This window comes from Bactrocera latifrons, unplaced genomic scaffold, assembly GCF_001853355.1.
Source record: "Bactrocera latifrons isolate USDA-ARS-PBARC rearing strain unplaced genomic scaffold, ASM185335v1 scaffold_328, whole genome shotgun sequence".
In the NCBI taxonomy this organism is placed as follows: Eukaryota; Metazoa; Arthropoda; class Insecta; order Diptera; family Tephritidae; genus Bactrocera; species Bactrocera latifrons.
Window position 1 is genome coordinate 344 of NW_017536941.1, and position 13,332 is coordinate 13,675.

General features: G+C 35.5%; 4 protein-coding genes across 7 annotated transcripts in view; 2 read left to right on the top strand and 2 right to left on the bottom strand.

Annotated features, from left to right (window-relative positions):
• Positions 1 to 1,221: 1,221 nt before the first annotated feature.
• On the bottom strand, positions 1,222 to 3,923 carry LOC108971150 (chymotrypsinogen A-like). The gene is made up of 6 exons (XM_018937019.1): positions 3,808 to 3,923; positions 3,630 to 3,736; positions 3,240 to 3,550; positions 1,881 to 2,071; positions 1,664 to 1,774; positions 1,222 to 1,587 (listed from the first exon to the last, which is right to left on the bottom strand). The coding sequence occupies exons 1-6, from the start codon at positions 3,878 to 3,880 to the stop codon at positions 1,259 to 1,261; spliced, it is 1,122 nt and encodes a 373-aa protein (XP_018792564.1). The 5' UTR covers positions 3,881 to 3,923; the 3' UTR covers positions 1,222 to 1,258.
• An 849-nt stretch (positions 3,924 to 4,772) lies between these two features.
• Positions 4,773 to 6,532, top strand: LOC108971149 (probable phenylalanine--tRNA ligase, mitochondrial; the record flags this gene model as incomplete). 2 transcript variants are annotated; one of them, XM_018937017.1, is given in 3 exon segments in its annotated part: positions 4,773 to 4,903; positions 4,958 to 6,239; positions 6,312 to 6,532. In XM_018937017.1, coding segments are annotated over 3 exon segments (1,461 nt in total). In that variant the 3' UTR covers positions 6,480 to 6,532.
• Positions 6,533 to 6,720: 188 nt separating this feature from the next.
• On the top strand, positions 6,721 to 9,244 carry LOC108971146 (GPI mannosyltransferase 2-like). 2 transcript variants are annotated; one of them, XM_018937011.1, is made up of 3 exons: positions 6,721 to 6,884; positions 7,019 to 8,635; positions 8,733 to 9,244. In XM_018937011.1, exon 2 carries the CDS (start codon positions 7,171 to 7,173, stop codon positions 8,551 to 8,553), a length of 1,383 nt encoding a protein of 460 aa, XP_018792556.1. In that variant the 5' UTR covers positions 6,721 to 6,884; positions 7,019 to 7,170; the 3' UTR covers positions 8,554 to 8,635; positions 8,733 to 9,244. The 2 variants fall into 2 exon arrangements, with proteins under 2 accessions (XP_018792556.1, XP_018792557.1); XM_018937012.1 differs by having other exon boundaries at positions 7,022 to 8,635.
• Positions 9,245 to 10,408: 1,164 nt separating this feature from the next.
• LOC108971152 (cathepsin L-like) overlaps positions 10,409 to 13,332 on the bottom strand; it is a 15,758-nt gene continuing 12,834 nt past the window's right edge. Inside the window, exons 3-5 of one of the 2 annotated variants that reach the window (XM_018937022.1) lie at positions 11,633 to 11,847; positions 11,447 to 11,556; positions 10,409 to 11,382 (exon numbers count right to left, since the gene is read on the bottom strand). In XM_018937022.1, coding sequence (XP_018792567.1) covers positions 10,784 to 11,382; positions 11,447 to 11,556; positions 11,633 to 11,847 — 924 coding nt within the window. In that variant the 3' untranslated portion in view covers positions 10,409 to 10,783. Of the gene's footprint in view, positions 11,383 to 11,446; positions 11,560 to 11,632; positions 11,848 to 13,332 lie in introns of both variants that reach the window. The other variant, XM_018937021.1, reaches the window with a different exon arrangement.

Sequence of the window (13,332 nt, forward strand, 5' to 3'; positions counted from 1 at the left end):
TTTGTTAATCTTGGTCTTACACGAACTCATACTGACAAAACTGTATCTGAATCCGAACGAATACGATCTCATACAAAGTAACGCATTATGAAATCGGAGGATAACCTTGTCCATTCCCCATATAAGCTACAAAAATCGCAATAAACCAGTAAAGAAGGCATTAAATTGTATACCTGTCCGTCAAAATATGAGAGCTGCTTCTACTTTATTGGCGTAGACACCACTTCCGCGGTTAGAACAGAGTTTACAATAAATGCATTCGGACGACATTATCTAGCGAGCGTAGTCGCTGCCTCTTAATTCGCTGAACTATGTCGATGTCGTCATATACTATATTACGTACAGAGCGTCGTTCCTTCGACAATGGTATACGCCATTGCCAATGCGCAAAAGAACCAGAAATCTGCCGCAGAACCTTTCTTCTTCGTAAACTCGTAACGCCGACTCATCAGATGTTGTCATCGGCCACGCCTTTGCACCATATAGCAGAACGTGTTTGGTCTTTTGGTCTCATCTCATCTAACACCCTCCTCAGTTTGGTCCGACCCCGTGGAAACAGCACGTTTCTTGGGCCTCCCGTTCGATGACCTCGACGACAATACAAATCACCTTTGCCACCCTAACGGGGACGACTAGATAACCGTTAAAACAAAAACAACAACGGGTTTGGTCTTTGTACGTCGGTGATGTCAACAGTTGTTTACTCTTGTAGAAGATTGTACTCTCTCCATTTAGCTCTGCAGCATGACATGTTTTCTCCATTCAATAGATTGAAGAAGTCGCATGAGAGAAAGTCACTTTAAATTTGATGTTTAGGAAGCTTATCCTGTGATAGTTAGCGCAGATTGTATGGTCGCCATTTTTGTGAATTGAACAGAGCATATTAAAATTCCAATCGACGGGCATGCTTTCGTCCGACCATATTCTACAAAGAAGCAGATGCATGCTTCTTATAACTTTTTCGCCGCCGTATTTGAAAAGCTTGGCCAGTACTCCATCGGCCACCACCGCGGGCGAAATTGATTCCATATAATTTACAAACCTTTTGCATCTGAAGTTATTTCCTTAAACGCGAACTTAGCTCTTTCTTACTTGTGTTGGTACAAAGTTCCGTCAGTACCTGAAAATGTGTCCCTGCCTTGAAACATGAAACTGCGAGAGTATTAAATGTGCGGTTACAACAATATACCCCTACATTACTTGTACTTAAATAAAATCTAATTTGGGTATCTTAATCAAATACTTTATTATAGCGACATCATTTTAAAATAGTATTCGTTATCCATGGCATGGAATCGGTGATATTTTCGTATGCATATGGTATTGAAGATAACTTGCCACATACTTTACCACCTAAGGATACCAAACCAACTTGCGTATAATGTATTCGCTTGAACCTGCCCTTCATGTACTTGGTTTTCCAAAATATTGGGCTACCAGAATCGCCCTGACAAGAAACCGTCTGGTTTGTATCAGACTTAACACAGAGCTTGGATTGATCTATATCATATAATGAGTGCAAATTTTGGCAAATATCCAAAGCTTCGAGTTTGAGATAACCTTTCTGAAGAACATCAGACCCGCGCACTATACATATATGTGTGAAGAAAGGAGAACATTAATATTTTATATAAAAATATTTGCGCAGACTTTTACAACTTACCATCATTACTTTCGGTTAGTCCCCAACCGGCTAATACTAAATTATCCGTTGGCAACATAGCGTAATCACTTGGTGATGTTGGCAAACAAATGGGTTTGATATATTGGTTAACTTAAGGAAGAAATTATATTAAAATGTTTAATATTAATGAGCAATAATCAGGATTAATTAAATCAATATACAATTTCATAAATGAGTAATAAAACCGCATATCTACCTTGAAAGTCGATAGCTTTATGAAGTTTTATCAAAGCAACATCTTTGTGCTTGTTCACCGTGTTGTAGTCGGGATGTATAAATGGTTTCTGCATTGGATCTATACGAAATTGTACAAATGTTTGACAATAACCGTTGGCTAAGCAATCTTCGTCGGTCATCAGGTCATGTTCGCCCAGGCGCACAAATTGTCTGCAAAAATATATCATAAAAACCCGATGAATATAATTTGCACGTGAAGTCTGCTTATTGCTTATATGGATATTGCTAGCGGGTAAGCCAAATAGAGCTACTTTTTTCAATAGATTTTTTTTGACATATCACAATTGAGTTGTGTTAAGCTGTCATGTTATTTTTGTTCAATATTGTTTAGCATTTCATCATGGAAAGACTTACGCCTGAACAACGTTTACAAACTGTACAACTTTATGACGAAAATTCACGTTCTATAAAGAATGTGTTTTGCGCGTTTAGCTCAACTTATGGTCAACATACTCAGCTTACTGAGCGTGCTATTCGCAACACCATCACCCATCTTGAGACTCAGGCTTCATTATTGGATAATATTCCACCGAGTAGGCCATGTCTCGGACGAAGTGAAGTAGATATAGCAGCCATAGCACAGAGTGTACACGACGAAGACCGTGGCGAGTCGATTCGACGCCGTTAGCAGCAGCTCGTCAGTTTTTCCATAAGAATCAACGGCTTGGTGTGATTTGTGACCCGGTGAAATCATCGGTCCATATTTCTTCCAAAACGATGCTGGTGAAAACGTAACCGTCAATGGCGAACGTCAATTGCACCATGATAACCGACTATTTGATGTCTGAAATTGAAGCTCCTGACCTCGGCGACATTTGATTTCAACAAGACGGTGCCACTTCCCACACATCGCATCAATCGATGGGTTTATTGAGAGACCATTTCGGGAAGCAGATATTTTCACGTTTTGAACCGGTCGATTGGCCACCGAGATCCTTTTTTCAGTGGGGTTATACAAAGTCTAAAGTCTATGCGAACAATTCCGCTTCGATGCAGGCCTTGGAGCAAAACATCACGTGTATTATATGCCAGTTAGCAATCGAAATTATTAAAGGAGTCATCGGAAATTTTACGCAATGGTTGAATCGTTTGAGACATAGCCGCGGAACACATTTGAAAGAGATAATCTTCAAAAACTAAATGGCTAGGACTAATAAAAATTCTTCATCAAATGTGTAGTTTCTGTGTTTTTTCTTTAAAAAAAAAAAAAGTGGATAATCTCAAAATGGATCACCCTTTATTATTCCGTCGTTTATTTTTCCTCACTCCTTTCGAAAGCTTCATTAATTTTGTTCTACGCACACTGTTGAATACTTACAAATCACTCGAAATGCAGTGAGCCGCTGTCAAAACAAAGAGTTCTGTTATTACGGAACCGCCACACATTGTATCGTTCTCAGAATTGAGCAGTAATGCTATCCACGGAAATTCACCTAGCGCAGCATCTATGCCATGAGCAACGCGAGTATTGTCCATATTCCCACAATTGTGTTGATTGAGTAAAGCGAGACCACGAGGATTTATGGCTTCCTGTTCCAGTATTGTGGCCGGTGTTGTAGATGTGGTAGTTCTTCTAGTGGTTCTTAGCGAGCGATATGTTGGTCTGAAACAGCATACGACATCACCACGCTAAACAAATATATCAAAGTTATTTATAAATTGCCAAAGAAAAAAAAAAAAAAAGCCAAAATGCAATGAATATCCTTACAAGTCCAGAGTTTGCGCAATCTGCGTTAAACTTGTCCATTGACTGTGCACAGTCTTCAGAGAAAGAACATTTTCCGATGCGGTTATTTGCTTTGCAAAAGTAAGCGTCTTGAAAATGTTTTTAAAAATAAATTAAAAATAATATTTTTTTTTTTATTGCTCGCGTTTATTCAACTCACCAGCATTGTGAAAATTATAACAACAACAAAATAAGAGAATTACAGCCAATGAACGTAGGTTAAGGCCCGCCATTATAACAACCGCGCAAGTTGATTACTCTTCGAAAACTGCTTGGAGTTTTGCAAATACAGAGTTTTATATAAATATGGTACTCAAGCTTTGGTCTGAGTACGTTCAGTTCTCAGTAGAGATAAGCCGTATTTATAAATTATTTAAAGCTCTCATTGGATAGACATTCCAATGATAAGCCAGTATTTCCCGGAATTTGTCAATATAAATATATATTTTTTCAATATTATTCTCCATAGAAGTGGTTTATAAATAAAATTCAGTGATTCTTTAGTTGAGTTGTTGGTTATTTCAACCATTTTCAGATATAGATACGGAAAGAAGTAGGAGAACTTGAATCAAGGTTGCGAAATAATTGGTTTGTTCGATTCGGCAAGCCCGCAAAATCAAGCCAACAATTTGGAAGTATTTCATGCATGGAAAATTCTCTCATTTGAAAATAATCATGTGGGAAGAGTCTTAGAAATGAGACACTCGCCTTGTGAAATAATCAGTAAATTAGAGTAAAATTAGTAAAATCTCATGTAATGATCAAACCCTGTTTTGCAGCGGTAAGTAAAATGAGCGCGCAAATCTTTGTAATGTTGAGATGGTAAAATATTTGCTAGAAAATTTATGCACGAATTACCACTATACAAGTATTGTTGTAACAAAGATACGGACTTGCTTCTGCTCAGCAAAGTATACCCGTCAACAAACACAATACACATTATGACGTCAAGTCAACCGTACAGAGGAAATTATATTTTCACTATAAAGTAAATAAGCCACTTTAAAACATAACAAACAGAGAAAACCCTATTTGCTCTGATATAAATATCATAAAATTTATATTTGATTTAAATAAGTTGCTTATGTTAATATTTTTTTTTTTGTTTTTAATGATTTAATCATTTGAAATTCCTTAATACCGGAACAAAACAAGCAATTTCCCGTTACTTCCAGTTGTAAAGGAATTCCTCGAAAATTCCTCTATTTTGACAAATCGCCAGAATAAGCAATCAGCTGTTCATGTATGTCAAACAGGTGATGTAACTAAAAAAAACCAAAACAATTTCTGTATTATTTATAACATTACAGTAAACTTAAACGCGTTCATTTAAAATTCAACATGTTAATTATACGCCAATGGCGTCAATTAAATGGAGCAACTCCATCAACGTCCAGGAATTGGTTATATCTACAAACCGGTCAACAATATACAGGAGCAAATCAATGCAGACAAAACCGGCAAATGGCTACTAGTGTCGGTGCGGCAGATGCTAAGACCAGTTTAGAAATCGATGGAAAAATTTATCCAACAGACGATTGGACAAATGTCACGCCAAAAATATTATCCTATTTGGGTGTAAAGAAACATTTGCAACGCAACCATCCGCTTTCAATTATACGTCAACGCATTATTAATTATTTCTACGCCTGCTACAGAAACTCACGCGGCAATCCATTATTTTCGGTTTATGATCAATTAAGTCCTATTGTGACAGTGGAGCAAAACTTTGATAATTTACTATTTCCCGCCGATCATGTAAGTCGTAACAAGTCAGATTGCTATTACATTAACCAAAATCAATTATTGCGTGCTCACACCACCGCACATCAAGCAGAGCTAATTGCTTGCGGTCTAGATAATTTTCTGGTAACTGGTGAAGTGTACCGACGTGATGAAATTGACAGTACCCATTATCCTGTGTTCCACCAATTAGATGCAGTGCGATTGGTTACGAAGGACACACTTTTCGGTCGTAATCTAGATTTGGAAATATTTGAAAAGGATTGGCAATTCAAGGTAAAGGATGCTCCAAAGCCTGAAACATCTTCAAAATGTTTAGATCAAATGAAACAAATGTGCCATACACTTGAAGCAGTGAAATTGATGGAACACGAAATGAAGGATGTACTGGTGGGCCTAGCACGGGATTTGTTTGGTGCGCATTTGGAATATCGCTGGGTAGACACATATTTTCCATTTACACAACCTTCCTGGGAGTTGGAAGTGCTTTATAATGGTAAATGGCTAGAGGTGCTTGGATGTGGTATTATGCGTCACGAGATTCTTCAAAGATCAGGCGCTCACAATAATATAGGCTATGCTTTTGGTTTGGGCTTAGAGCGTTTGGCTATGGTGCTCTTCGATATCCCTGATATAAGGCTGTTCTGGTCAAATGATAGTGGATTTCTTAAACAATTTAATGAAGACAATTTGCATAAATTACCTAAATACAAACCCATCTCTCAGTACCCGCAATGCAGCAATGATCTTTCATTCTGGTTGCCTTTGGGTGTAGATGTGGATGCTGGTTTTGCTTGTAATGATTTTTACGATCTTGTGCGTTCAGTGGGCGGTGATGTGGTGGAACAAGTGAGTTTTAGAAAAACGTTTATTTTTTCAATCTTTTATAGATTATCATGTTAAATATTTTTCATCTTACAGATTAGCTTGGTAGATCGCTTTAAGAATCGTAAAACAAACAAATCTAGTGTATGCTTCCGTATAGTCTACAGGCATATGGAGCGCACCTTGACGCAAGCAGAGGTCAATGAGATACACAAAAGCATAGCTGATGCTTGTGTGGAAACCTTTAAAGCAGAAATTCGATGAAATACAAATGCTTTTATAAATAAACTATTTAATATTATTTGAAAACAAACTTACTTTTCGTTTGTTAATTATAGATCGGAATACCAGATATATAATTTATAAATAATTATTAATTAGTTTTGTTAGAAATGTTAATAGCAAGCGTATAAACTTAAATAATGCATTTAATTTTTTTTTTTTTCAATGTTATATTTTGCTTCTCAATTTATGTATCGATAAGGTGGCATCGCTAAGTTGACATAAATGGGAATCAAACGTCATTTGGGTAGAACCGGCTGAGCTTTTGTTGTGGCACGTTAAGTAAAGAGATTGCGATAATAAATAATTAATATTACATTGTAAGAAGTTTAAGTAACGATTTGGTTCTAAACAATCGGTTTTCCACAGTATTGTTCTTTCACAAAGGTAAGTGCACCTTTCTGGCAGTTGTTAGGGCGAAAAGGTATTACATTTTTGTTCATGACATATCACCTGACAATCTGACCGGCATTTAGACTTTTTAATCTTATTTAAATATTACATATTGTTTACATATTCAGCAGATATAACTAAATTTGGGCCGCAGTGCATCGAAACAGCCATAACCTAAATGAACAACAACGTAGTGCTACCACGAAGTATTAACGTCATCAATATTAACTTATCGCATCTTAATCGTTGATTCATTATTGCCTTAGTTACCTCATAAAAAATGACTGAGAAAATAACGAAATTAGCGCTAGCTAGTCGTGTGATTATATTGGTGTTGCAGCTACTTGTAAACCACCTGATGCCTGATCACAAATCGGATGTATTTCGATCACCGATTGTACAACAAACTCAACAACATATAGGAACACTCGAAAACGACGAATTTAACTCCCATAATGCCACCGAAAATTCTTGGCTTGATCACACAGTACAATTTTGCCTTGGCGGCCTACGTCACTGGGATGGCGAATATTTTTTACACATTGCAGAATATTCTTATTCCTACGAGAATACACTCGCTTTCTATCCATTATTTCCGTTAGTGGTACGTGCGGGCGCAAATGCTTTATATGCACTCAATATGGGCGTGTCATTGCGCAGCTGGTGTTTGGTAGTGGCCGTTTTGGTTAATGTATTTTGCTTCTGCAAAGCGGCTAATGCACTTTATGCACTCACACAACGTATTTTTAAGGATCCCAATAAAAGTTGGAATGCGGCGTTACTGTTTTGCTTCAATCCAGCATCGATATTTTTCACTGCCGCCTACTCGGAAGCGCTTTTTTGTTGGTTATCGCTACACTTGATGTTGGAATGCGTTTCCGAGTTTCGATTTGCGCGTACCACAGTAACACTGGCACTCTCTATTGTGAGCCGTTCAAATGGTCTACTCAATGCGGGCTATCCCATATATTTTATGCTGCGGCACACCATACTCAAGTCATATCGTCGCTGTTTTGCTGCTGTTAAGTTAACACTTTGTCTGATTGGTGCACTAACGCCGCTTACATTCTTCTACTTTTACGCATTCAAACAGTACTGTGTACCACAACATACAGTAGCGCATTCAGAAGCTGTGCTGAACTATGCGCGAGAGAAAAATTACATATTAGCTGGTCATCGAATGCCGCAAAATTCACCGTGGTGTGATAATACTTTTCCATTTCCGTATTCATACATACAATCACACTATTGGAATGTCGGTTTTCTACGTTACTACGAGTTCAAGCAGTTACCGAATTTCATGTTAGCTTTGCCTGTGCTCGCGTTCTTGCTGTATCATTGCTTTACGTACTTTAGACATTTCATGCGTATCCTATTGCCGCATTATCCTATCATGCAGCTATTAAAAGAATATAAATCGTTGCCTTTTGTACTGCATGCATTGGTACTTACACTGTTTTGTACTTTTTTTGTACATATACAAATATCAACAAGGCTATTGTGCTCGGCTACGCCATGTCTTTATTGGTTTGCTGCCGATCAGCTACCCAAGACATTTGATCTAATCAAATTACGGTCMAAAGCTGGATCTATATTAGTATGGTTTACAAGTTACTATTTAATTGGCACAGCGCTCTTTTGCAACAATCTACCGTGGACGTAAGGTAATGTGGAAAATTTGGACTTTTATAATAAACATACAACAAACCTTTGCGTATAGGTGTGTGCATGACAGTGAGAGCATTGTAAGTGGAAAATATAGTTTTGATAAAAGCTAACAATAATGCTTGCTGTATTTTTATTATTATTCTTATTATTATGATTATTATTTTTTTTTTGCAGACTAAATTAATGCAAAGCTTAAAATTACACCATCTTCATCACATCATCGGCACTAGAAAAGCAACTAGCTGTACGTGCATAGCTGCGCTCATTAACCAAAAAATAATTAAAATAATATTAAATATCAATCAAATTGACTAACTTATTTAGCGCTTATTTTTTAGTTTATTTTTTTTTTTTTAATTAATTTATTATGTTTTGAAAGACTAAAGACATTGTACATGTGCGGCCTTATGATAAGGAAGTGAAATTAAGAGTATATAAAAAGTATAATTGTAACAGACTGCGTACTAGTGTACATAAATGCTGAAGTTATTGTGAGCAAAAACTTTTAACATTTATATTAATTAGAAAAAATATTTATTTAAAATATGTAAAGCGCATAAAAAAAAGTTTTCTAAGCAAGAATTTGTATAGTTATGATAAACATACATATGTATATTCTTATTGAATTTGCCTGTCCATTTTAAATTTTTAATATTTTCAATAACATCGCTCTAATAACATTAGCTGATATTATGACTTTCAAAGGAAAATTGGAAAGATTTTAATATTGTACATTTTTAAAATGAATAAAGTGTATTTAAAATACCCGAACATAACCTAGTTTATTTCGTAAAGCTCTTTCTTTTTTTTCTAAACTAATGGAGTTAAGGGCTATCTCAAATAGTTTTTTGTTACAACCTTATAAAAGGTAACCGCTCAATGTGTTTAATCAGCTCATCTTCCAGCAGTGATTTCTTAGAATTCAGTGGGATTTTTTTTTTTGATCTTATCAAACTCGAATTTTAGCAGGTCAAAAGCGACCAAAATTTTGAGTGAAGTCCCTGTGCGAGTTCCGGTTTAAAATAGAGGGACAAGAAGCACGCAAACAAGAAAAAAATCCTAAATCTTTTCAATTCTTARCAATAAGCTTAAGATAATTTTTTTTGTCCGTTACTTGGGAATGAAAAATAAAAAGAAATATCAATAAGAAGCAAGCTAAACAGGCATCTGCACAGCATGGGTCTTTCAGCTTGCGCCAACTGCCSTTTCTGCGACAAGGAACCTGAAACTACGGAGCATCTGTTGATCGACTGCACGGCAGTTAGTAGACGCAGATTGAAAGGGATAGCATTGCCTCGCTAGCGCCCAGTAGTCTACTGGACTTCAGCGTGAACAAGGAGAGGGCACAATAGACCAAAGGTCGCAGTGCAACCCTCATCACTATTCATTCATTCATTCATTCATCAATAAGAATTTTTTAAAAACAAATTTTTAATCCGGTTTCGGTATTATATTCTTTTGTAGTTTAACTTTCGGGCGAAAAAAAACGCAATTCTAATGTTAAATTGATTATTTTTTAAATGCGATTGAAAATATTCGCTTAAAATTTTGAAAGAATTAATGTATTTTTTTTTTAATTGACTTTTTTGTGCTGTCACATTAACAACTCAGCATTTTAGTTATTACTCTAGAAGATGCACTTCAAAATGCAGCAAATGTAATAAAAAATTTGCATTTGCTTCAATTATAAATCAGCGGCATTGCCAACTCTCCTCCTTACGTTAATTGCCAAACAGATATGTTATCAAGAATGATAGAGAAAGTTTTTTTCTATTGCCTTTCAGCTGCTTTCTGTTTCTATAATTGTATATGTAAAACCKCCACTCTTTTGTGTCAAATAATATAAAATGTTTTATTTTTTAAAACTTGTATTTTATTATATAATATTTTTACACRTTTCGTATGCTAAGTATGCATTAATATAATGATGGCGATGAGAAGGTGGTATTACGTTTTATTACATAAAAGTTACATCATATTAATGTAACCTTTGGTATTTCTCTTTGCAAATGTTTTTAAATTCACGCATCGACAAAAGTAAACGATAAAATTAAAATAAACAACACTACAACTTATAACGTACAAATAATACGAACAAAAAATCATATACGCTTCATATGGAAGTTAAAAATTCACTGCAGTTTATAAGAAGTATTAATTCGCATATTTTGATTCTTATGTATTTTCAATTTTTTTTTTTTTTGTGATGTTTAAAAATTTACAACTTAAACAAGTGGGTAGCTGGAGGCCGAAGCAATACCACATTGATTTTCCTTGTTGCGCGCCATCTTAATATAACCTTTGTCACCCCAGGTGGTGCCCCAAGAGTTCTTTACCAACCAATAGTCTTGTCCACTGGGATCAGTGCCATAGCCCACCACCAACACACCATGATCTAATTGYTCCGCATCACAAGCAGGCTCATTATAAACACCTTCAGAGTAAAATTGGAATGATTCATGCGARGCATCGATAGCAAYGGAAACTGGACCAATRGTGGCAACAGCTTGCTTCATTTTCTCTTCATCGCCGGCTGGAATRTCAACAAATCCACGATCGGTGGCACCAATACTGGATGGATTATAGTGACAGGAATCATCAATACCCTCATATGGGTAGGATTTCTCCGTATCTATGCCACCATTATCCTTAATATAACGGAAAGCGTTATCCATCAGACCACCATTACAACCATTGTTGCCATATTTGCCAGAGCAATCGACCAAGTTCTGTTCGGACAGTGAAACTAGTTTGTTTGTTTTGCGGAAATGTTGACCCTCAAGTGCGCCAGTTGTGGAGAAAGCCCAGCAAGAGCCACAGTGGCCTAATGATAAGGTAGGAAAATTGTTTAAAAGTTGCAAAAACAAAAAAAAAAAGGTTGTAATTACCTTGATCCTTGATATCGGTAACAGCACCGTGCGAACGCCAGTCCACGGATGTCGGCACAGTAACATGGGCTGGCGCAATGAAGGTGGCGCCGGTGAATTTTCGGTTGCTACTGCTTGAATAAATGAAATTATTTTCAGTTWAACGTTTTGTATAACAAATTTTGCTAAAAGTTGCTTGACTCTTACCGTAGTAGCTTTCTTAGTGTGTTATTRTAGCCATTCATTGTTTCACGGAATTCATTATGTAACATGTCGCTATATTTGTTGACTGCCATTTTAAATGAAACTTTGCCCGCTGCGTATAATTGATTGTGTTTGGCAATCTTCAATTTGTTCTCATTGAAGATTTTCAAACGGAAACGTTCTTCTATTTCGTTGGAGTAGTGCTTCTTGTGTTCCATCTACAAATAAGAAAATACTCCAAATGAGAATAAAACGTTTAAGAAATGCATAAATATAGTATGCTTATACAAATAATAGCAAAAATAATAAGAAATTTATAARTATTGCATTTTTAGAAAAAGTGAAAAGAAAGTAAGAAGAAAAAATAACGATCTGTTCGTAAAGTGTTATTCATTACAGAGGGGGTTGTGTTGGTTGAATTTTTAAGGGTCAAAACCTGTTTGCCACGAATGCGCACAGTATAACTCAATCTAACCTATGCTAAACAATTTTTCAACCAGAGAGAATTTGAGAAAATATTATAAAAAGTAAGTAAAAGTGTTTCTCCTCTTTTTTTGTGTGTTTATGGCGGTAATAAGCATATAAAGAGAGATTTTGTTTATGGCGGGAGCATACATACATATGTATGTACATATAGAAATGCATGCATAAAAAAATACTTTTTCAAGTACAGATAAGCTAAAGACCACCTGCAGATTTGCAATCTAACGCTTAATTATTTGTATTCAAAACAAATTAGYAGCATTGAGCCATTTATCTCGATCTTACGCTGCCAAAAGTGTCGTAAATACCATATACYAATTCAGAAGCGTAGTTTATTATTGTTTCCTCAATTAAGATACGAGTAGGTAGATAATTGAATGCAATAAAAGTGCTATTGGTTTAGTAGTCTTAAGAGCAAGCATCATTCTTGTTATCATGCAATATACTCGTAGAAGAAAGTAATTTTAATTTGAGTAAAGAATATCGAGAAAAAACTGTACTTTTACRTGAGGAAAGTAAGACTTGAAATTGGCCCTGATAATAATAATCATTATTCAAATATTTGATAAAATKCGATACACTATTTGCTGTGATCTCAAATTGCTCGCAAACTTACAAATTTAAATTCCATAGAGAACYTGTGTGCAAAGTTCTATAACATCACACAAACTGTTACAACTGAAATTTAGCCTCAATAATTTCTTAAATAACAAAAAATTAATTCGTACAACAACAGTAGACGCAACAAGCAAATCAGTTTGACATTTGATCTGCCGAAACAATGAAAATGAAGATGCGGCCACTTTGTGTGAATTCGAGTGGAAAAGTTAAATATTTTGCAGAATGGAATAAAAGCACATGAAAAATACTTTAAATTACATGCAAATATGCGAATTTAATAAAATTCATAGAAAATAATGTCAAAGCAATTGTAACGTAAATTGGTGAGCTGAAAAGCACGTACATATGTTCTGCAATGCCGTTATTTTTCAAAATTCACRTTCAAACCATTATAAGCAACCAGCGAGTATGTAACTCATTCATAAGTAAATTTTCTCTACACCAGTGTTGTAAGTGATGCAAAAGTTTCTAATTAAAAAAATTTTTGGTGAAAAATTAAATTTTCAATTTATAAATTTTATTTCCTCAAAATGAAGCTTTTTGCCTCAAAATTAATTTTTTTTACTAAAAATCTAGGAAATTTAAATATATGTATTATA